This window comes from Echinops telfairi, unplaced genomic scaffold (assembly GCF_000313985.2).
Source record: "Echinops telfairi isolate 266 unplaced genomic scaffold, ASM31398v2 ScPeMD7_7473;HRSCAF=8511, whole genome shotgun sequence".
Lineage (NCBI taxonomy): Eukaryota > Metazoa > Chordata > Mammalia > Afrosoricida > Tenrecidae > Echinops > Echinops telfairi.
In genome coordinates, this window is record NW_022111377.1 from 14104040 (window position 1) to 14129395 (window position 25356).

The 25356-nt window shown below is 39.5% G+C and overlaps 1 protein-coding gene across 1 annotated transcript in view; it reads left to right on the forward strand.

The window, feature by feature from the left end:
* The window catches only part of MALRD1 (MAM and LDL receptor class A domain containing 1), an 819322-nt gene extending 795009 nt beyond the window's left edge, over window positions 1-24313 (forward strand). The window contains 2 exon segments of the mRNA XM_013008119.2: window positions 18970-19045; window positions 24037-24313. Coding sequence (XP_012863573.1) covers window positions 18970-19045; window positions 24037-24120 — 160 coding nt within the window. The 3' untranslated portion in view covers window positions 24121-24313.
* Window positions 24314-25356: the final 1043 nt, after the last annotated feature.

A 25356-nucleotide genomic window follows, 5' to 3' on the forward strand; every position in this document is an offset into this window, starting at 1 on the left:
TCATGTGAGAAAACATGGCCTCCAGATAGAACCTCCTAGTGGACTTGACCAGTCTCTGCCAGAATCTCACAGCTGGACCACTTTACAGCACAAACAGCAGCCAACGGCAGTAACCACAAATTCAAAACAAAACAAAACAAGATAAACAAACTACTGAACATTTGAGGGAGGCAGGAAATTGAAATTGAGTGAAAAACGATGTGCAGTCCACCCAGTACCGTACTTACATTAGACTGTTACATTTTGGTATCCATATGTGGGACAGATTTTGTCCCTATCTTTCTTAAAGGCATCTGACAATCAAATTGTCTGTTTTATAAATATATCATTGTACCATTTTTCTTTAAAAATAATTTTCAAAGGTGTCTATATATGAACTCTTTAACATAGTGTTGTTCATTGTTACCAAAGAGGGCATAAAATATAAAGTTCACATTTCCTTAAATATTTAATATTTCAATAACAAATTACTTGCCACTTAAGATATTTTACTATACACAATCAGTTAACATGCAATGCACAAGGGTAAACCTCTTAAATAATATAAGATTCATTGGGGTGTAAGTGTGTGTTTCTTTTAACTATATTAAATTTTTGTCACTGAACACAATTCGCAAGAAATAAAATCTGTGAATTGTGTGAAAACTTCCTTACTATGCAGCATCCCCATGTCCTAATTATGTGTCTGACGATAGCTGTGTGCCATTATAATTCAGGTGACTCTGGCAGTGATAGTCCCCAAGGCCAGGACTCATTGCAGTTTCAGCACCCTCTCTGTCCTCACTGTAGATCACACATGGCAAGATGACAGCATTCAGTCCCTGCCATGTTTCTAGATTGCACTTGTTTCCTGGAATCCGAGCAATCCAGAGTAAGATAAATGTGCTGTAGGAATATCAGTGAGTCGCTCCTTGAAAGAGGTAACCTTTTTACATGAGGAAGGACAGGAAAGTAGTTAAGATAAGTGAGGTGTATATTATAGTAAATCATGTAGCTGTGTAACATGGCATGTAGTGAAGGCTTTGGGCTAGGTAATGAGAGTTTTAGATGTTACATTCCATTTATATTTGTAGAAGGTAGTGGACTTAGGGTAATGGAAAAAACAGTTCAGCTTCTTAACGTTTTGCCGATAACTGCTTTGTTCTCCTGATGCGGTCTTTTCTGCGTTTAAATTTCCTTCCACACTATTTCTTCTTTTCAAAAAGCATTATTAGGGACACCTCTATAACTTTAGCAATATATTTTCTGTGTTGGGAATTCAAATTCATTAATGAATTAAAAGCTGGAATGATAATAGTACTTAAAATACCAGCTTATTGAAATAACGCACACACACACACAAATCAGAAACCCATCCATCCACTCATGTATTCATTGATCAACATTTATGAAGTACCTATTATGTGGTTGCTCAGCTCACTGCCACCAAGTCAATTCCAACCCATATCTACTGTATAGGACAGGGTAGCATTAACCCAATGATTTTCTGAGTTTACAGGAGTAGACAGTCCCATCATTCTTGCACCAAATGACTGGTGATTTCGAACAGCTGACCTTGCAGTTAGTAGCTCACCTTGTAACCACCAAGGTAGAGTAAATGATAGGTAGGTAGAGTAAACAGCAGCATTAAGTATGCAGCTTCAACGCTGACAGTGGAACCTACCTAGAGTGTCTCAGAAGACAACCTTGGCATTCAAGGTCAAGGTCTTGACCTTGAAAACCCCATAGAAATGTCTACTGTCAACATGGGATCATCTTGAATCAGCACTGACTCAGCAACAACTAGAATGCTCAAGGCCCCATAGTAGTGTTTAATGATATAAGAACAACTAATCATTTATATTATAGTAGGAGAGGTGTTTGTAAAAGCAAGTGGTTTCAATGCTACAATGATCATAGATCAAACGCTCAAACCAGAGCAAGCTCACTGCCATCAAGTGGATGTCGACTCATCGGGTGACCATTGGACAGAGTAGAACTGCCCCCGTGGGTTTCTGGGACCAGAAATCTTGGTGGGAATAGAGCGCCTCGTCTTCCTCCCTGTGAAACACAGAGTGGCTTTACAGAAAACAAGGAAGAAACGCAGGTGCTGAAGAGGTAGACTGTACTCTGCAGGTGAGGACGATGGGGGGACTTGAGGAAGAATACATTGAGGAGGGCTGTGTCACTCAAAGCTGGACACATGAGGTGAAGTTCTCCTGATGACAAAGGAGAAAGAACATGCCAAGAGGGCAGAACACGTACAAAAGTACACACTGTGAGCAAGAATCACATGTTCATGTGAATAAAACAGGCCGGCTAGACAAAGAGAGCCATTAACTAGATATTTGACAGCGAAAGCTGATTTTTTTAATCTAGATTAAATGCTAAATGTGTGCTTATAACTTCTCTATGTGTACTAAAATAGGTTTTTAAAATAACTGTGAGGAAATTTTTTCTTTGGATTTTAAGTTGGCTGAATTATTCATAAATCCAAAAGAGATTTAACTAAATTTATGAATGAAGTTAAAAACTGGGTATGTTTAAGGGCCTTTTATTTTATAATTTTTAGAAGTCATATCATGAAACAAATTCATGCTTCTAGACATATTTGTATAATGGGTTGTAAGCTTTTGACTCTCAAAAGATTTCTAAAGAAACAAAATTGCTAGGTGATTGTTAAGAGAAATCATTAAGACTGATAATTAGTTTCAATATTGCAATCAGTTTTAAATCAAACATGTTATGTGCCTAAGATAATTCAATAAGGAAATAAGAGTGAGTTTTCATTTAGAGCAGTTGACATGAATCATATTTCATTCTGAATGGAGAAAGGTACATAGTACCTGCCCTTTCCAACTTAGGAAAAATTTTTTTCCAACTTAGGAAATTTAACATAGCACATTTGTAAGGAAAGATAAAGGGAAAAAATATGTATATGTATTTTTTTCAGTAGTGGTAACATTGTCATAAAAATGAATTATTCAAAAAATTGAAAATACACTCAAATACTGGTCTAAATTCCTTATTCTTATCATTGATAAATGTGAAAGTATTCAATCATACACTTTAAAAATTATTGAAGATCCCAAAGACATAGCTATTAATATTAGATTTACAGAAAAGAAAATCCACTGCCATTGAATGTCTTCCAACTCATCTAAGTGGTTCCTGAGACTGGTGGGTTTGAACCACCAACCTTGTAGTCAGCAGCCTACCATTAAGTCCACAACACCTCCAATGCTTTGGGGATATTAGATAGAATTAGAAATTAAAATAATGCATATCTAAACACATGTATTACTTACCTTGGAATTTCTGTCTAGCGAGTTGTGCTGACTGTCAAATGTAGTATCAAAGACTCCTGTCAATGAAGTGCTAAAGAACTGGGAAGCCGGTGTGCTCTTGATGGAAAACTCAAAACTTCCACAAATTCTGATTTTGACTTGAACCCTTGGGAAGTATCTTTGCCCGTGGAGACCATCTGGTGTGACGGTCTTTCTAGTGTGAGATAACGCCTGCCAAATGCTCCAGCCATCATCCTCATCGTGTGTACGTGGTTCGTTCAGCACCTAACTCAAGCTCACAACGTTTTCTCGTTAGAAAGACACAACTGCACTTCAGTTGTACCACAAAAGAACTTTATGCCTCTTTCCCATAAAGATACCGTTGCTTTATGTATAGAACATTTTTTAAAAACTTGCACTGAAGAGATGAGATTTAATAACGTTTATAAATTTTGGTACTTCATCGAAGATATCTTTAAGTGAAAATAATTTGTGATATCATTTATTTTGCTGCATGCAAGTGAAAGGTAGTTAATCAATATAATTAAGAGCAGATTGGTTCAATTGCCTTGATTTGTGCTAAAGTGAGGCAGTTTAACCCACCATTGTATTTGCATTATTAATGCAAGTATTAACTCTTCTCAGGAGAAAAGACGGACAATTCAATACATTTTACATAGACATATCTTAAACAGGGCAAAGGCAATACAGACGGGATGAAAGAGACCACCAACAGAACGATCATATGGGGCCCAAAGGACTCACCGCGCGTGGGTCAGTGTGCCCCTGCCCTGGGCCGGGCTACTGACCCTGCGGAAGGGACCTTGACTGGGGCATAGTCACTAAAGCAGATGAGAAAAGCTGACAGGATTGGTTCTGGGGTCCTTTGACCGCATAGTTCAAGAGAGGGCTCATGACCACATGGCCTGATTCCTCCCATTCTTAATAAGTGCCCTGAAGACAAAACTGCCTCTCCCGGAACTGGCTACTAGAAAAATAAACACATCCTCAATTCTGACTCCTGCAGGACAGGGTAGACCTACCCTTGCAGACGTCCACGACTGCCCCTATTTATGAGCATGGAAAGCCCTATCTCTCCCCTGCGTAGTGACTAGTGCTTAGCAGCCCCGTAAGTAAGCCCTATGCTGCCAGGGTTCAGCTGGGTTGGCGAGGGGGATCATAACCCCCTTCCAAATACTCTCTGCGTGAGGACAAAGTCTTGCACTTTGCAGGTTAATAATCAGAAAAACAAACAAACAACAACAAAACCTCAAATTTAAGCTGAATTTATGTCACGATTCAAAATGAAGTTAGAACTCCCAATGTAAGCAGGAGCCTTCCAGAAACCAAGTGTTTAGGATGCCAGCTCTAATACACAACAGAGTGAAAAATAAAAGACCATCATATTAAAATATTGAGAAGAATAACTTGTACTTGAGTGACTCTTTTATCAACAGTCTTAGTACAATTATGAAAATTACTTTAATTTCACGGGTTTAAGACATTTGAAGCCACTGCTCTCAAGGTTCTTTGGGTTCAGTGACCCCAGATAGGGTTCCGGAGACTGTGAATGTTTATGGAAAGAGACAGCTCTATTTTCTCCCCAGAGAAAAGCTGAGGGTGGGCTTGAACTGCTGACATGGCAGTTAGCCCATCGCCCAACCCACAGCAGCACCAGGGTCCTTTGAAAAAGAATGTTAGGAATCCCCAACGGTCCCTGAGAAAAAAGGAGTCCGCAAAGCAATCATGGGCAGGGAGGTTCAAACTCCATTCCACCACCACCACCACCACCCGGCAGCCTGTCCAGTCTCTTGGTGGAAGAAACGGCTTAGAGATCTACCCCCATAAAAAGTACAGCCTAGAAAACCCTATTTTGATACCCATTGCTTCGAGCAACTAAGCATTCTCTAAAGCATTTCTTGACGACAGTAAATAAAGCTCTTTCAAGTAAATGGATCCTAGTTGAACCCTTCTCCTATTCTTAGACCGTGAGGTTATTTCTAATTTTTCATTCAGGTCAGTAATTTCTGATGGACAGCTTTCTCTGTAAATCTTTGTCGTCCTCTAATTATTTCCTAGATTGATTCGGAGTGATTTTCCTAGGTCACAAAGGTTTTCAGTGTATGCTAGCCCGTATGCTCCCAGGCGTTCTCTCAGGCCCTGCATCTGGTTTGGCTTAGGTGGTCCTGAATGTGTGAACACTGCACTCCGCTGGAGACAAGGGCTGGAGGGTGTGCTCCCCATCGGCAGCCTGGGTTCTCCTTCAAGGTTAAGTTACAGGAACCTGGGTCAGCTTTATCCAGACTAATTGCATCCATATTCTGGGACATGTTCCCATTAAATGAAAGGCTCTGCCACAGCAAGAGCATGTTAAACAGTGACAGATTTTGTGGTAAGTGAAACCTATTTCCTGCCTGATGGAGTGGGGGGTGGGGGGCGGGAATCAGGCAGCTGCTGTATCAAGTAAAAGAGTTCAGCAAAATTTGGTTTCCCTGTGGCTCAGTGTGGTGACCCCGGATGATTAATTCTTTCCTTTCCCTTTTGTGGTTTTTCTGGTTATGTTTGCAAAGCCAGTTCTTTCTGAACTGTTTAAAGCAAACGTTGCTTTCAGCGTGTTCCTTCAGGACCTGGGGATGTGTGTAAGAACTCCAGCTCATGGACGGTCCTCCAAATGTGTCCCTTTCTCCAATTGTCTTGCTCTTCTCTTTCATCCTTCCTCCATGCCTTTGTGGGTGTTTTTTTTAAGTTTGTTCGCTTTATTTCTTTAAAAAGATTAAAAATGCATAATCTAGGAAGAAATAAAGAGTACCTTGCAACCATACTTAACTCGCTTTCTTCACATTGGTTCTGGTTCAGTGACCATGTAAGATGGCGTAGAACGGCCCTGGAGGGTATTCAGCATGGTAACTCTTTATAAGATTAGAAGCCCTCATCTTTGTCCTATAGAATGGTTTCTATAGGTGATTTCCTATAGGTGATTTCCAACTACTGAGGTTGCAGTCCAACCTGTAAGTCCCTATCCCACCAGAGCTGAAGGTGTTCTTCTCATTACTCTCCTTCACCCTCCACCTCTCTCTTTGACTTCATCAAAAGCTAGATATGTTTGGGGGTATACAGGAGACCCAAAATTCAAGTATAATTTTAGGAGAACATTCATTAAATCTTAAATAGGACGAATAACACATCATCTGGATGAGGTAGACAATTAGCACGAGTTCATAATGGCTTCCAAAGGTTTGCTGACATACAGAGCCTTAAAAAAGACAATGGAGGGCAAAGGAAACCATCACACAAACATGATTGTCAGCAAAGTCATACATCATAGTTCCAGGTGGGACCATGAAGTAGGAACCGGTCCACAATTGGGTCATGAACATAAATAACTATGTGACATAAAGGTTGTGTTAGTCCAGGTAGACTAGAGAACCAAATCCATAGAAACTCATATGTGTATAAGAAAGTGTTTTTTATAAAGGATGATTGTACATTAAGAAAGCATCCCAACCCAGTCCAGTCCACCCTAAGTCTGCTATTAGTCCATATGTCCGATACCAATCTATAAAGTCCTCTTTCAGACTCGTGAAACACACGCGATGACGTTGAGTATAGGATGATCACAGGCCAGTGGGTAGAAAGTCTTTGGATCCAATGATGGTGTAAACATCTCAGCGCTGGCAGGCATCTCCGTGTGGCTCCTCCGGTTCCCAGGGCTGCATGAAGGTAGGTCCATGTGGCTTCTCCAGCTCAGGGCACTAGAGTAGTTCCATGTGTCTTGTCAGCTGCAATATCTCCCAGGGAGTGAGCAGAGAGAGAGAGGTGTCTCCCACCTCCAAGGAGGAAATACTGGCTTTCCCAGAAGTCTCAGGAGAAAGCCATGCCCCCACAAAGGCCACATTGGCTATGGCCTGATTGACAGACTAGATTCCACCCCTTCACTCTTAATCCTCTCAAGTCCCAAATTGATGCACGATTATGTAACTACCACAGAGGTATTTACAAGATTGGTCTAGGGCAGTGGTTCTCAACCTTCCTAATGCCAAGACCCTTTAATATAGTTCCTCATGTTGCAGTGACACCCCCCTAGCCATAAAATCAATTTCATTGCTATTCATAACTGTAATTTTGCTACAGTTATGAATCGGGCAACCCCTGTGAAAGGGTCATTGACCGCCAAAGGGGTCACGACCCACAGGTTGAGAACTGCTGGTTTTAGGGCCTTCTGAACAAGGCAGTCAGGGCATGACTTATTGTGGGAAGCAGAGAATGGGAACAGAGTGTATATGGATGAATCCTTTATTCTCATATATTAAGAAGGCTGGCAGGATGAGTGTCTGGGTTTCCCCCTGTGAGCTGGAGATGAGTTCCAATCATATTCTCATAATTATTATTGTTCCCCAATATATCTTCCCATAATAGTGCTACCTTAAGGTTATCTCTTACAAGCACTTGGCTAATTGTTCCCGGGCTGTCAGCTTTCCCCTTAGGAGCAGACCTGTGCTATTTCTCTCCAGGCTCTGTCCCTGGCACTGGTAGCAGGTTACTCCTCCTAGGTACTCAGGGACCTTTCAGGTTAGAGCACAGCTCACTTTGTTATGTTTGTGGTGACCTGTAATTAGAGGGGCTTGCACACCCCTAGAGTGTTTATAAGCCTTGGTTGGAAATATATTCTCTCTCTCAGCATGGACCTGACTCCTGAAGTCATGGGGTCCTGGAGATGAGCCTTTGCATGCCTTTCTTGTCTGGTGTCTCTTTAATTTCACCCCTCATTAACTATACAACCACCCCTTGGGCCCATTTGATTTGGGGGGATGCTACCCCACAAGTCATGATTATGGGATTACCAGTTCAGTGATCTCTACCAAGGGCACACCCATGAAAGCCCTTAAGGGAGACTGCCACTACCTGGATTGGCTGGAGAGGGAGTAGGAGTAATCCACTTTCCAATGCTCTTTGCTTAAGGATCAGACTGTTCACATCCCTGGTCAATGGGCAGGAGGAATTCATTGGTAGCTTAATCCATGTTGGGACTCAGAAACTGGATTTAAGGCTTTTACTGTCCTCCATAGCCTTTTGTAAATGGAGTGCTCAGAAGTTACGCTTAAATACAAATGACCTAGTATTTCATAGGAATATGTACTCTATGAGAATTGGTTGATTTAATAGGCTTGATTCATTCTTTATTATGATAGACATTATACACAATTTTGTTCTATCTATAGGTTTTTATAACAGGTTTAATGTGCCACACTGTAATGATACTTTACAAATTTGAATCTTGGAAGAGACCTTTTGATGATAAACAATTGAAAATGCCCAAGAATAAAATTCACTTAAGCAGTACCGTCTTACAAGGGTACCATAACATCCTTTATCCTTTCCATTACCTTCCTCTGGTTAGTGGTAAGCTCTTATTGATACACATTTTCATTTATTTCTAGACCAATATTTCAAGATACTAGCTGTTTCACCAAGTGAAACCAAGTGGCTGGTTCCCTTAAAATTATGTTTTTGGAGACTTGCTATTATCATGTTATACTAGTAGAAGTTAGCAGAACCTACACAATTAAGAGGGTGCATCCTGAGCTGGAAAATGTCTGCTTTGGGGATTGATAGTGTGATTCATGTAACTGCTGCCAAACACTGTTTCAAGTTGATTTTTGGAACTGTAAAGGCAAATTTACATTTTACTTTTAACAATTATATGTAGTTATTGTCATTTGTTGTCATTCAGTTAATTCCAACTCAGAGCAAACCTGTGTAACAGAAGAGAACTTTCCCCCTACCCCCCAACACACACACACACACACACACACACACACACCACACACCACACACCACACACACACACACACACACACACACACACAGTTCTTGGTTATGACCAGTAATCTAGGTAGAGTGTGTGCTGTGACTCCCCTGACCAGCCCAAGGTGATGGGAGGGTCCCGAAACAATCTTGAAATTTTTCTAATCGGTCATAGTGTAGGTGTCCCAATCATGGTCTCCTTCCTGCTTCCACTTCTGTAATTTGATCTTTGACTCTGATCACTTTATCATAATGCCACCAACCATCATGGCACGAGACGTTTCTTTGGTTACTTGTGTTATTTAAGTAACAGCGAATCTTTGGGGCACCATGATGGCCTCGTGCCTCCTTCATCCAGATTATTTATGTTTTCTCTTCGCCTTACCTTTGTCCCGTTTGAGACTTAGAGGGGCTCTAGAAAATATATTTGAATTTTGGATCACTATTCCTTCATAACAAATCTTTACGTATGCAAGTTGCTGGTGTTCTCCCGCCCCTGACACCACCACCCCCGCACCCCCAAAAAAGAAAAGCACTGGTGGTTTTGAATCAGCAATCTTTGGGGGTAGTAGTCCCACTCTAACAGTTTACACTACCTTCTATAGACTCTCACGAAGGAGCTCTGGTAGCACTGTAGGGTAAGTGTTGGACCACGGTGGGGGGGAGCTGTTTGTGCCTTGGGCAAATGAGACAGGACCATCACATTGCATGTCCCAAGGTTGTGGAAAGGTACTGATAGCTCTACCTTTGTAGTTGATGATGTAGCTCTGGCCTGTCTTTCCATCTAAGATAAACAGAGTTTCCCCTGGCAGGGGCTAAAAAAAACAGTACCTGCAGAGGTATTATGACTTCCTCTTCCCAAGCCTGGCTCTCACCTCTGCTCTTCAACAGCCTGACCTACTGAGCTAATATTTCTTTGTTCGCCTCATGGATTGTAAATAGCCTTATGTATCCTGCTGGCACACGCATGCTGGCTATGTGACCTAAAGACCATATAAGCCCCAAGTCTGTCCTTTCTCTTATCTATAAGTTTTCTACTTGTAGATCTTACCCCTCTCAAACCTGATCAATTTGTAATATTTTTTTCAGTCTTTATATTATCGTACAGACCACTCTCTGCAAAGTCAGCTAGTCAACTGGTCTGAGTCTTGACCAAAGTTGAGATCCAATCTTGTGTTTTTTACACACTTCTAACAAAGGGACTGTGCCAATTTGAACAACGGAGGGAGAGGCAGTGACTATGATAAATCCCTAAGAGCCAGGGCAGGCAGGCAGTTTACACTAGAGCTCACACACAAAACAGAGCAAAGACATATCCATGAAGGGCGCTCACCTCCTTTGTCTTCTCCCCCTTCTCTAGTCTCTTGGACCACTGAAGATGCTCCTGGCTGTCGTCACTAAAAACTTGAATCAGTGATCTTCGGGGAAACCATCAATGGTGTTAGCATATCTCTGGAAGAATGAGGCTTTTGCTGATTTTCACTTTTCATACATAGAACCTGTTGGTTTGGTACTGTCCTTCTGGTTCAGGCAGGCAGCAGACACTGTGCAGAGGGAGTTTCCATCCTTTCCCACACTTGCTTTCTCCCTTCTGCATGTGCTGAATACAATCTCTTTGCTTCTTTACTAGAACTTTGTGGTAATTTCCCCCCAAGAGACTACTGACTCGTTTTGTTTTCTAATATATTCTTTACAAAAGGCTCCACATACTGTCTAATTTTAAAAAGGATGAAACAGTGCCTAAATTTTCAAATTTGTGGTAACATTAAAAATGATCTGTTTGAATGAGGAGCTGATACCAAGGGCTCAAGCGGAAAGCAAATGTTTTGAGAATGATGATGGCAACAAATGTACAAATGTGCTTGACCCAATGGATGGATGTATGGATTGTGATAAGAGTTGTACGAGCCCCCAATAAAATGATTAAAAAAAAAAAAGATCAGTTTGAACAGGGTGACATTTGACCTGTAAATGATCAAGAACCAGCTGTAAGAGAAACTGTGTCTCAGGAGTTGAGAAAAGAAAGATGGCAGGTGCAAACTCATTGACATTGACGATAATACAGGCAGTCCCGCACATTGAGTTCTCACTATTACTTGGTGCAAAGTGAAAAACTAGCAACAATACTCTTAGACTAGGTTATAAAGCCAGAAAGAGGAAGAGTAAGCAGGCTCTGTTATCTCTCCGCTCTTTGCTGAGAGGAATTTGCTCAAAATTCCTCCCCTGTTTAAGAATCTCTCATAGCTCCTCATTTACTTCAGAAGCAAAGCCACATTCCTGCCACATAAGGCCCTTTTAGCACTTCACAAAAAGCTAATTCCTGCCACTGGGATTTGCTCCCCGGGGCTTCCTGGTGAATGCCATGCTGCCACATCTCCCAACTGGGTGGAAGAGGGGGGAGAGAGAGAGAAAGAGAGAGTATGTGTGTGTTTATTATACATTGATATTAACATAAAAGAGAAGAAAAGCATTAGTACAATAGTACAAGTATTCATTAATAGTTTTAATAAACAAATAGCCTTAAAAGTGTCAGCATTTTTTCTTCGGAGTGAATATTAAAAAAAATTTTCTCCAGAGTGAATATGCTTAGTGAATATTAAAAGTAGACATGGGAAGAAGTAGAAATCCTGAGCTATTTTATTTTTTATTAAGACTTTTAAATTGTAGTTTCCCTTTTATTCAAAAGATTAACAGATTCAGAAAAGCTTTCGACTTGTCTTATTCGAGAAAATCTAATTGAAGAGTTTAATGTTTAAAATTATAGTGATGGAAATGAGGAGTGTAGAACTGGAATTTACATCTCTGGGACACCCCAGATTTATCATTGAATGGGCTAAAGAAAACTTAATGTAATAGTAATGACTCACAGAATAAATGAAGTCCATTTCGACAACTGAATTGATCATATTTCACAACTATGGATCCTTTACTTAAAAAAGAGCAACATGTACTTTTATGGTTGGGAAATATTTCTCCCTTATGGTAATATAGCAAATAGAAGACCATGCTATTTATACATGGTGTTCCATACTTGCTATTTTATACTCTTATAAGGGAGATCTGTTCCCCACATCCAGTGTAACATAGTAACAACGTCAAAGAGCCTTACTTTAAGAAAATGAGCAATTGGTTTCACTAGGTTATTAATATCTGTTAAAATATCAGTATGAAACGATGGCAAAAGTGTGGTTCAGTACAAGTTATCCCAGGGAAGATATCACAAAATAAGAAGAATTGTATGAAACCCTGATAGTATAACAGTACCATGGATATTTCTAATATCAGGGCCTTTTATTTTCAAATACTGTAAGATGCATCATTACTATGAAAAATTAATTTTTCTCCAGACATGTAACTTTTTCACTTCCCATTTCAGAGAAAAAAATAGAAACGTCATGTCTAGTCTACTTCACTCTGCTCGTCTTCAGAGAAGCCCCCAAGCTACCCATCTGGGCTGCCACTTAACCAGGTGAAAAAGAAATGGGAAAAGGCAGAGGGCAAAAGTATGCCCTGTCCCACTTACACTCTTGGGCTCACTTGGCCTAGAAAGCGGCATGCCAGTTTGCCTCGATTGTAAGAATGGTGGAAAGAACGCTTCTTGCCTTCCTGTTGAAGGTGAGGGAGACGAGCAGAGTAAGGGCCTCTATGGGATCATTAGACCTTCAGACTGTGGCCATGCATTACGTGGTGCAGTGCTGGGGAGTTGGGTTAGCCATCAAGGCGCCTATCCTCCAGAGGATTCATAGTCTCCCAAGGAAAGGGTTTCAATTGTCCCATCAAAGACCAGCTGACTGAAAATGCCCTGTGTGTAATACTCCTGTAATATTTCTCTAAATAAGAACAATCACAGTGGATGTTGTTACGAATTCTGAAATCCCCTTATTCTTTTACCTGATCGCAATGGCTCTTCAGTGATCTCAGATTTGGTGGTAAGGAGAAATAAGTAGAAAGATTTAAAAAGATATATGTAAGTGATGGGAGGAAGAAAGAATAAAAAGAGAAGGCACAAAGAATAGCACTCAGCAATTGGCTGGCATCTACTTGTAGAAGGCATTTCGGGAGGCTTCAGTCTCGTTTAAGAGACAGAAATAGAGCAGTGCCTATCCTGTGAGAAGGAGCCAGGAGCTGTACACTACACGACCGGTCTTTAGAACCCTGCTTGGTACATAGTTCGCACATGAAAAATGATAGATATGCGTAAATAAATGCATATGAAAGATGATAGGTAGCATAAATATAAAGATTCCATCATTCTACAATCTGAAGGACATATTTCCCACAGTGCAGAACATCATTTCCCTAAGGCACTTAAGTCTTAGCAATCATTTTAAGGCTTTTTGTAAAGCCTGATTGGAAACATGAGAGAAACCGCTTCTAACACACAGGCATAGTAGATATCTTCTGATAGAGAAAATCATTGTGTTTATCCCGTTAAGTCACCACAATCGCTTCACTGTGGTTACCAATTTTATAAAGTGTGATTCTTTATGTATTAAGTGGACAAGATTTTGTAAGAGATCGTTTTATTTATTTTATTTTGAGATGTTTTTATATACAGTCAATTTTGATGGAACAGAAGCCATGATTCATGACTCTTTCATATCATATTCTCTGACGTTTGTAATATGTACTAAGGTGTTGAGCTCATTTTTCTGTGAGCATTTTGTAAGCCTACTAACAACTATAATCATATTGATAAACACAAACAATGGGATAGTAATGGGCAGGAGGGGTTTCTCAAATACAAGATGTCATCCTAGTAAATCAGAAAGAAAAAGCACCCGTTGTTTACCAAAAGGAATTAGACCACCCACAGATAATCAAAAATAGCAGTTACTGTAGTAAATAAAATTAAGAGGAGACACTGGATAAAACATATGGTAAAAGAAGATGAGGCAATTAATAAGCATATAATGTATGTAAAATAGGGGCCCCTGATTGCCCAGTGGTTACCAATGGGCTGCTTACTCCAAGGTCAAGCAGGTCAAAGCCACCAGTGGCTCTTGGAGAGAAAGGGCTTTCTGATGCAAGAACGAGGTACAGGCCCCTAAGCCCACGGCGGCAGTCCCACCCGGCCTGCAGGAGCGCCGACTTGATGGCTGTGAGTGTGGTTTCTTGGCAGTGAGTGTGGTTTCTTGGTGTGTCATCTCATGGTTATTCGACTTGATGGCAGTGAGTGTGGTTTCTTGGTGTGTCAGCTCACGGTTATTTTCCATATCTGCTCCTATCACCCAGAACACTTCAGACAGTGTCCTGACGCCTCTCCTTGTCTCGCTTCTGACAGCCATCCTTCAACATTCACAATGACAGCTCTGCTGCCTGTCACCGGGTTTCATTTAACTTTGAGAAGCATTCAATCACTTATATTGTCTGGGGAAGTTCACTTCCAGTGGCGCTTGGATGGTCCCCTAAACTAACCAAACATTGCCACTATAATTTCTTGTGGCATTAATTCTAATAATCTAAGGGGACTTCAGATCCATAGTAATATTATACTTTTATATTTGCTAAATATCTATAGCCCCATTAGGCGAGAAAGAAATTATATTCACAAAAATAAACATTTTCCTTAAATTTACGGGATGCAATATGGATGGGTTTTTGGTTTTTGTTGCTGCTGTTCTCATTCATTGTCATTTCCAATAATTTTATATTTTCTATAATTCCCCCTGTTTTCATCAACACTGAAATAATCTTTTCTGATAATAAGACATGAAGTGAATTCCTTTAAAGGCATCTCTCTATGTGGACTACTCAGTGAAGTAAGAGTAGAATATTAGAGCCATGCTTTTTCCAGATCAGCACTGACATCCATCTCAGAACACCATTTTGTACAGTATTGATTCCCACTGGGGCCTACCAAGTACTGGGTGCAGCAGGAGCTATGAGTCGTTAAAGGAGAGAAAGCCCGTGTGCTTTTATGCATCTTCCTTTCTTCCGTTCAGGTTTTCTATTCAGGAGATGCCTTGCCGATTCCTAGAGATAACTGCGTTCTTTGGACTCTCAGCCATTTAAAACTGTTTATCTATTTCCAAGTATGCAAATGAAACTTTCTGGAGTGTGGTGGCATAGTGTTGGTGGCTTCCCTTGGGCACTATACACCGAAGCACTGGCCAGCCTTTGGAAGAAAGATGAGATTTTCTGCTGATCGAAGTGTCCTCGTCTTGGACACCCCCAGGGGTGGTTCTAGTCTGTCCTATAGAGTGGCTCTAAGTTAGAATTGACTCAATGGCCCGTATTGAAAAGTTTGACTTGGCACTTTTAAAAAACATAATTTAAATAACCATTCTTCCATTTCATAGAGGTGGCAGAAATTTTCATAATCATTCAGCAAAACTTCCTCATTGTACATAAACTTGAATTTGACACATTTTAATTAACATGGGTTATATTTAATAAGTAAACTTATAATTACCCATTTTTATCATTCCAGTTCTGACTTATAGCCACCTTGGGGTTTCTGAGGCTGTAAACTTTCACTTGGGCAGATCCGCCTCGACTTTCTCCCTCAGAGCAGTTTGTGGTTTTGAACCCTTGACCTTGCAGTTAGCAATCTACTGCTTAGAACTTAAAATTAGTGAAGTTAAATTTTAAAATTGTATTAAAGAACTTGAAATGGTGAAGTATAGAGTTGACACTAGAAATTTGCGTACTGGAAGTTTCTCTGGGAGAAGTGTGCTATATCCCTGGCAAATAAGAACAACATTAGGAAATGAGCCTAATGATCTAGGGATTCCCAAGAACGAGAGGAAAGTGTCGGATCTGGGAGAGCTCACACTGCTTTGAGACTCGTCATAAGCTAAATTTGGAGTCAGCAAGGTTCTATCAGTGCTCGCCCCCACCCCCTTCTGTGCCGGGGCCCTTTCCCCTTTCATTACAACGCCCCCTCCTCAGCCTTAAGTATCGTCTTCCTTCTTCATGATCACCCATTCCTGAAGGTTATCAATCTTCAGTTGTTTCATTTCAAAGGGAAATTATTTGAAAATTAAAATCCTTTCAGAAGAAAAGGAGCTTCGGTGACAGAATTATTCATATACCCGATCTCTGCCTGACAGTCTCAAATCTTGATATGGACCATCTGGAAGCCCAGAAGCTGGGAGCCAACGCCACCCCCCCCCTAACCCCTACCCCCCGGCAAAAAAAAAAAAGAGTTCCGTATTGAAATCTTAGTGGGTCCTCTGCCTTGATTTTGCTCAGTAACTACCAACCAGGTCCGTTAGGTTTCTGGTTACATGCTCCATCCTTGGACGACCTGTCCTATCCATCTCTATGGTCCTCGTTTCTTCATGCTGCTTGGGGCTGTCACATCTCAAATGGAGTCCCTAAATTTCATCTTATAACTGCATGTTCACTCTGAGCATACACCACTCCCTTCCTGGCCTCAATTTTAAGAGGGGCTCTCATAACCTCATGCCCTAACCATACCTTTATTGAGCTTATTACTCTGAACACTTTCATAAGGCCAGTTTTAAAGGAAGCATACATAAAAAAGAAAGTGAAATTCAATCAATTTAATTAGGGGTTAAGAAATTAACAAATAATATGTATTGCTTCATCTAAAGGTGTACTTGTTAGTTTTCCTTTCCAAATAATAATCCATAAAAATAGCTGGTTATGGCCCTCCTTATCATAAAGTAAGGGGCAGCCCCGATGAAAGTGAAATAGTTGCATAAAAAACCATGGAGATGAGCTCACCCCATGGTTCAATTTTCAGCAAAAGAATAGGGAGCTCTATAAGGAGAATAATCACACTAGTAAGGTATGCATACCTTAGAATAATCAGCCATTTGATGTCGGTGGTTGGGGGTGGGGAGGAATCAGAAGAATTAGAACCAAAGGAAGAGTAGAGCTGAGGAGACCTAGGGAGGAGAGATGGATGAGCAGGATTACATTGAGGGGACTTCTTGTTGAGATGAAATAAAGCATGTATTTAATTATTATGTTAGTCTGGGTTAACTAGAGAAACAAATTCATAGGCACTCATATGTGTGTAAGAGAGAACTTTATATCAAAGAGCAATTGAATATTAAGAAAATATCCCAGTCCAGTCCAAATCAAATCCGTAAGTCCAATATTAGCCCATTTGTCCAATACAAGTCTATAAATTCCTCTTTAGACTCAAGCAACACATGCAATGGCACTGAAATCTGGAAGATCACAGGCTAGTGGGTAGAAGGTTTTATGGATCCAGTGGCGGTGGAAAGATCTCATTTCAGTACTGGCATGGGTCTCCACATGGCTCCTCCAGCTCCAGGGCTCGGGATGCATCAATGTAGCCCCATCTGGCTTGTCAACAGGAATGTTTCACAGAAAGGCAAGCAGAGCAGTACCTGGCCTCCAGTGAGCTATTTATCTCCTTATTATTTAGTGTCTCCAAATGAGATCATCAAACTGTGACCTGATTGACAGGCTAGACTCCACCCCTTTGCAAGTTGACAGGAGATTAAATAACTGCTACAATTATATAATGCAGAACTGATGATCTGCTTTATAAAACCTTCACCCAATTCAAAATGAAAAGACAAAGTCTAGTTAGCATGGAATACATTGACTGAATAAAAAGCACTGAAGACATAGGGAAAATATTTTGCTAGCCAAACACAATTACCCCAGTCAGCCTATTAACCAAAACCAAACCAAGCCCACTGCTGTCATGTAAATTCCAATTCATAGAGACCCTACTGTATTGGGTTTCTAAAGCTGTATATCCATCTATACAAAGCAAATAGCCTCTTCCTGCTCCCACAGAGCACAGACTGTGGTGAGCAGACCGAAAGCCAACCCTCACTAATACTCTTAATTCTTACAAAAGGATCGCACAAAGTTTTAATGCTGGCTTGGTAGCTAGATAGTTGGTAGATAACACAGAGTCTTGCTTCTGGCTATTTCCACTTACAAAGCAAAGCAGTCAGATCTCCCTTCTTTTTAGCTTTTCTTCTTGAACTGAGAGATACATTATTGATGAAATGGTTGCTATTATACCTGATTAGCAGCAAAACTCATTCATTGTTATGTTTTTGTTTTTCCTTACTGGTTCTCCTCAAGACAATGGCAATAAACCTGAATTTGTTTTTGCCTTTTTCATTTGCATGTGTGTCTATTTGCATATTGCTAGGTATTTTGTATCGTTTTCATAATAGAGTGTACCTTGTTGACTTTGTAAATAGCTATCTATCCTTTGGGTGCTATGTTTTCCTTCATCATTTGTGGTCCACTATTCTAGAACTGGATGGCTACATTTTAGCTGAGTCTGTTGATTCCTACTTAGTTAAATGACAAAAAGAAAATGACCATTGAAGAGCCTGGGTGATGCAGGTATGAACTGGTTCTCTGAGCACATCAGGTACAGGCTCTTTAGGATTTTTCACGAAATACAATACTAACATGAAGAACGCTGCTAAACATCCACTTTGTAAGCTTGCTATTTGTCATGTTAAGTACCATGACTCATCAGCTACAGATCTTCATAAGAGAGACTGGGAGAAAACAGTCCTCAGTATGGTGTTGGGGCACATGTGAAGTCTAAGGGCCTCAACAAGAGACTCCGTACAACCACCTCAGCTTTATTTCATGGTGGTCTTTCTGATGTTGTTGTGCCCTTAGCATTGTGTGAGTAATATTTTAAGAGATCCATCTTAAGGCCGCTTCTTTTATTTGCCTGGGTTTATGTAGATCAAATATTCCTAGTTTGAATTACATTTGCTTTCAAGAATGTGGTTGTCTTGGTGTCCTGCAAGAGAGATAAAAAACAACAGCTTATAATAATGCATTCATAAACACAAGTGTATTGGTTAGAAAATGTATCTCTCAAACATTTCTACCAGATACTAACAGAAGAGGTACTATGGTTTCAATACTAAAATTTTGTGTCTGCGTGTGTGTTTCCTTGTAGTTTAAGGAAAAATAAGGAACAAAGTAACTGTGCATTTGTCAATCCAGTTTATGGGAATTGGAGCAACCCAGAAAAAACAGAGGTAAGTGGCCATGATGGATCATATCCTTTCAGTGGTGAATACAAACATGCGCGCGCACACACGTGCACACACACACATCATCAACCAGGAAGTCATTGGACATGTTTGTAAATAACAGCTGAAAAGAAATTTTCAACAGAACTATTTCTTTGACAGCTCATTCAAAGGGCGGCTTGAAAAGACATGAAAATATATCAAATGTGCAAGCCCTAGCGTGTGCAAACACACTCAGCACAACTTAAACAGAAAGAACTCAAGGAAAACTCAAGCCTTGAGCTGAAGTCTTGAAAGATTCTATGGGCAAAATATTGAATGATACAGAAAGCATCAAAAGAAGATGGAAAGAACACACAGAGTCACTGTACCAAAAATAACTGGTCGACATAAACCATTTCAGATGCAGCATCTGAGCAAGAGCCTCTGGTGCTAAAGAAAGTTCAAGCTGCTTTTAATACACTAGGCCAAAACAAGGCTCTGGGAATAAATGGCACACCGATTGAAATGTTGCCACAAGCTGCTGAAGCATTGAAAGCACTTGCTCATTTGTGCCAGAACATTTGGAAGAGAGCTAGTTGGCTTGATGACAGGAAAAGGGGCCTGTTCATAGAAAGGTGACTCCAGAGAATGTTCAAATTATAGAAAAATATCATTAGTATCACATGCAGGTAAAATTTTGCTGAAGATCATCCAACAACAGTTGCAGCAGTACATTCATTGACAGGGAGCTGCCAGAAGTTCAGGCCAGATTAAGAAGAGGACCTGGAACAAGGGATATCATTGCTGATGTCAGGTGGGTCTTGACTGAAAGAAGAGAATAAAAGGAAACATGTTTATTTGTGATTTACTGACTATGCCAAGGTATTCAGTTGTGCAGATCACAACAAACTATAGGTAGCCTTGTGGAAAACGAGAATTCCACAATGCTTCATTGTGCTCCTGTGGAACTTGCACAGGGATGAAGAGGTGGTTGGTTGTGTGAATAGAACAAGGGAACACTGCAGGGTTTAAAATCAGGAAAGGTGTACGTCAGGGTTCCGGCCTCTCACCATAGTTATTCAATCTGTATGCTGAGCAGATCATCAGAGAAACTGGCTTACATCTAGAAGAACATGGCATCAAGATTGGAGGAAGGCTTATTAGTAACCTGTGCTGTGCAGATGACACAATCTTGATGCAAGTGAGGAGGACTTGAAGCACTTAGTGATAAAGATCAAGGACTGCAGCCTTCAATATGGATTAAAACTCATTCTAAAAAAAGACCAAAATCCTCACAAGGGGACCAATAGGTAACATCATGATAAATGGGGAAAAGATTGAAGTTGTCAAAAATTTCGTCTTGCTTGGATCTACAATCAGTGCTCATGGATTCAGCAGTTAAGAAATCAATAAATGCATTGTATTGGGTAAATCTGCTACACCAAAACCTTTTTAGAGTGCTGAAAAGCAAAGGTGTTCCTTTGAGGACTAAGGTGCCCCTAACCCAATCCATAGTATTTTCAGTTGGACTTTGATTTATAAGCAAAACCTGGGAAAACCTACAAAATTAAATGTTTTTTGGTTTAATTAGGAACAATACAGAAAGTATTTTCTGGGTACTTTCGGTGAATAAAATCAATTTGTACAGTTTATTTCAATCTAAATAAAAGGTAAATGTTGAAAGAAAAAAAAAGTTGGACATTGAATAAGGGAGACCTAAGAAATATCAGTGCATTTCAACCGTGGTGCCAGCGAAGAATATTGAAAAGGGGGAACCGATCACAATGATCAACATTTAACCCACTCCCTGGGGGATGGACAACAGAAAGGTGGGTGAAGGGAGATGTCGGACAGTGTAAGACATGACAAAATAATAATAATTTATACATTATCAAGGGTTCATGAGGGATGGGCGGTGGGGAGGGAGGGGAAATGAGGAGCTGATATTAAGGGCTCAAGTAGAAAGCAAATGTTTTGAGAATGATGAGGACAACACATGTACAAATGTGCTTGACATGATGGATGGATGGATGGATTGTGATGAGTTGTACGAGCCCCCAATAAAATGATTTTTAAAAGGGATAAAAAAAGAAAGTACCAGGCACTGCCAAAATGACAAACAAACCTGGCTTGAAGAAGTGTGGCCACGCTGGCGAGATGGGATCTTACAGACTTTGGACATGTCGTCAGGAGAGAGCATGCTTGGTGACACAGAGGGGCAGTGAAAGAGGCAAATCCTCAAGGGGATGGATGGACACAGTGGCTGCAACAATGGGCTCACGCATGGGAACTATTGTGAGGACGTCATAGGCCCTGGTAGTGCTTCCTTTTGTTGTGCACAGGGGTTGAAACTGACCGATGACCCCGAACAACAGCAACATTTCACTGACACGGTGGCTGCAACCATGGGCTCAGACTTGACAGCAATTGTGAGCAGGGTGCGGGACCAGGGGATGGTCCATTCTTTTGTGCACAGGATCGCAGTGATGTGGAACTGACCCAAAGGCACCTGATCACAACGGCAACAACAACATTTTAATTGGTGATACACTGACATTTCTGTCTCCTTAAATACGCAAGTAGGTTTTCTACGCTAGAACATTTTCAGTTCACTGGTCAACGATTTATGGTCACTGTTCCTACTCAAAGTGAGCTGACACATCTGGGAAGTGATAGTGGAGCCCACAGAGTAGGAGTCAACAACTCCTAGTAAATATCCATTTAATATTCCTTTTATTTCAAAAGACAAAAGGGAGAAGAGTGCTCTGTGTTCTCTTTACATTCAAGGGTGGGTTCTACAAGCCACTGATAACACAGAAGATAAAAGAATACATTTTAAGTCCATTACATCTTTCTTGGCCCAGTTGGGGCTTCCTCTTATCAGTAGACTAAGAAGCAGGCTACAAGAAACTTGGGAAAAATATCTTTGACATCTCTTTCTTAATATGAGGAACCTCTGAGGCTGAAAAAGAAATGAATTCACAGATGAGACAGCAAGTGTAATGTATCTTTTTGACAAAGTAGGAAGAAGGAATCAAAATATATTTTCATTTTTTGTAAGGAAAAGGAAATATAATCTTTTTCATTCTCCTTAGCTGCACTTTTAAATATCTGATATAAAGAACAAAAGGAATTAAATTGATGTATTTTAGATTTGTTTGTTTAGGTGTTTTTTTTACATTAATACCAAGCAAGTTTGTAACAAATAAATATTGCTAGGAAATATTGCTTTACCTTCTCCTGAGAGATTAGTTCTCCAGTGTTCCTATTGTTTGGGTTTTGGGGGGGTTGTTTTTGGTACACACAGAAGGAGATCCATCTCGGACATCTGACTTACAGGCTGTTATCCATTGTGCATCAACTGATGATTCTAGAAAGCTTGGAAGCAAATTCTCTCTATTTATTATTTTAATAAATAGAAAAAATATTCCTTTTTCGCCTTCCTTTCTCTTTTGATTAAGAATGACTAGAGAAGCAATCTTGGCACCTCTTCCACTTTATTGCTATTTATTGTTTTTTTTTTTGTTTCAGAAACAAATTACTTTTAGCTAATTAAACTGAGTCTATCGTCCCTGACATCACAAAAAATCATATTTCTGGCCAAAAGCATGAGCTTGGTTTTATGTGTGCCAAAAATCTAATCTGCTAGTGTCTAAATTCATGTTTATCTCAAAATATAACAAAAATGGACTTTTCTGAGATACTCTTCTAAAAGCTCTGTTAAACATAAATCAAGAAACAAGAACCATGATGTGCCTGCCAACTAACTTTCGCCATTAACACATGATCATTCTTACTTCACCTTTAGTGCTACCTACTCCCTCCATCCACCATAGTGTTTTAAACAAATCAATACCATTTAATTTCTATCATGAAGATTTATGTTATCTTTAGCTCAAAAGTTCTTTTAAAAGCATAACCATCATATGACAAGTTAACATTTTAAAACAATTTATGAATGCTATCAAGCATTCAGTGAGTGTACAATGTATCCCACATATCCCTCTTATCCCAATGTATCCCAGTAGTATAAGTAGATGCTTATGTATTTTTGACTATATTTTTAAGAAATCAACATTCACAATGTATGTATCCAATTTGATAGACACGCCTCTCAAGTTTCTTTTAATTACTAAATTACATTACTTCCTTTAGTTGTTTTTTTTTAAAGAAATAAGATTGTCCTACAAAATGTCCCACATGCTATATTTTCAAATGTATTCTGAATAATACCTAATAGCTCAATAAGAAAGTGGTTGGTTGCTAACCAAAAGGTCAGTGTTTGGAGCAAACTTCACAGCTCTACATGAGAAAAGATTTGGTGATCTGCTTAGATAAGTATAATAGCCTGGGGGTTGAGGAGGCTCTATGAGGTAGTTCTACCCTGTCATAGGAGGCCATAGTGAGTTAGAATTAACTAAATGACACACAAGAATATATTCTATAAAATATAAACCCACTACCTTAAAGCAGTGGTTACTTCTTTTTAAATTTTTTATTTGTTTTATCTAACCTAATTAGATTCCATTGAAGAAGTACTGGTGATGCTGTGGGTTAGGCTGCTAACTAGAAGGACGGCTGTTCAAACCCACCAGCTGCTCGCTGTGAGAAAGATAAGGTTGCTTAATACTGTAATGATTTACAGTCTTGGAAACCCTGTAGAAGACTGCTATGAGTCTGAATTGACTGGTGGTGAGTTTGATATTCAACAGAGCAGGCTGGGTGTAGCTAGTACTGTGGAGAGAAGTAATGGAGATGTTAGTTTCTGCAACCCCATACCAGGAGAGCTGAATCACGTGACAGTGATACCTGGGCCCAGAGGATTTCAGCCCAGAGACCAGACCTGGCATTAGAGGTCAGGCAGTTAGTTTGGAGGTCCTTGAAGGAAAGGCAGGGACTTGCGACTTAGTGGTCTAATAGAAATCTGCAGGAAGCTGGCTTCATTCTTCACAATTCTGAAAGAATTATTCTGATGCCTGAAAGTCTAACCTTTCACATGTATTTTTCTTTTTTAGAGTTCCATATACTCCTTCTCAAATCCATTGTATGGTACAACTTCAAGAAGCCTGGAGTATATATCTAATCAAATCAAACAATAGCATCCAGATCAGAGACAATCCAGTGTGTGTACTTTAAAGAAAATTCCCACTTATAAAAACTGATTGAAGCTCAACATATAGAGTAGGGCAAATAGGGGTGATGCAAAATGCTAGTGTAATTTCTACCCTTTAAAAAAATTTTAAATGAATATAATGAGTACTTTCATAAAATTAAATTCTGAACTCTATCTTCCTTGTGTATCTTAACATTTTAATAAATAAACTGTTCAATCAAAACCAAGTTTATCACTTTAATTTTTTATTTTACCAATTATTTTATTATTAATAACAGATTGTTGTAGATATATTAAAACATTTTCTGTTTTTTCATATCACTTAGAAACAGAGGTAAATGAGATGAATAGACAAAATATTTTAAATCTTAAGCAACAAAATATTTTTTTCACAGTTCTAAAGACATAATTTATTGACACTCCTAATATTTGGAAAAACAAGAAGATAACAATGATAAATATATTTTTTCTGTTACATTGGCAAATTCTGCCACAAACTGTACTTGCTTCAAGTAAATGTAATTGAACAATGTAAGTATAGAGAAAAAATTTTAATTATTAGTTCTTTATATTTTACCAGTACTTATTAAGGATGGACACATGGCTATAATTAATTCTTAAGTCTCCTTCCAGATAAACAGTCATATAGAAAAATTCTATTGATTTATCACATTTTAATTTTAAATTGATTAATAGTGTAAGACTTGGTTTCATTCCTAGTTCATCACCTACTAGCTGCATCTTCTTTTTGGAAGCTACATCATGGTATACAATTTAAAAATCATTAAACTAATAATTAACTTTATCAATTTCAATATAAGGTATGAAACATTCAGAATAAAATGTTACATTTAAACACCAAAATCTTAAGTAATAATTATTCCCCTATTTTGAATAAAATGTAATAAATTATCATCTGTACTTAACTTTCATGGATATAGAAATAGTATGAAAACATATATGGGTTAAGAATCTTTGGGTTAGGAAACTGAAACTCCCTACTTATATACTGTAGTAATCATCATTCCACCAATCAAGGAAATGAGAACAAGCAGGGCATTTCTTCAATTGATTACTGTGAGAGCTCAGCCAAGACCCTCGTTGTTTCCAAATGTCTATTCCCATGATGTTTCATCAGGCCAACTCTCCTCCCGGTGAGATGATGAGTGCACGAGCTGCAGTATCATAGGTTCAAAATTCACAATAAAGTTCCGAAGTAGAA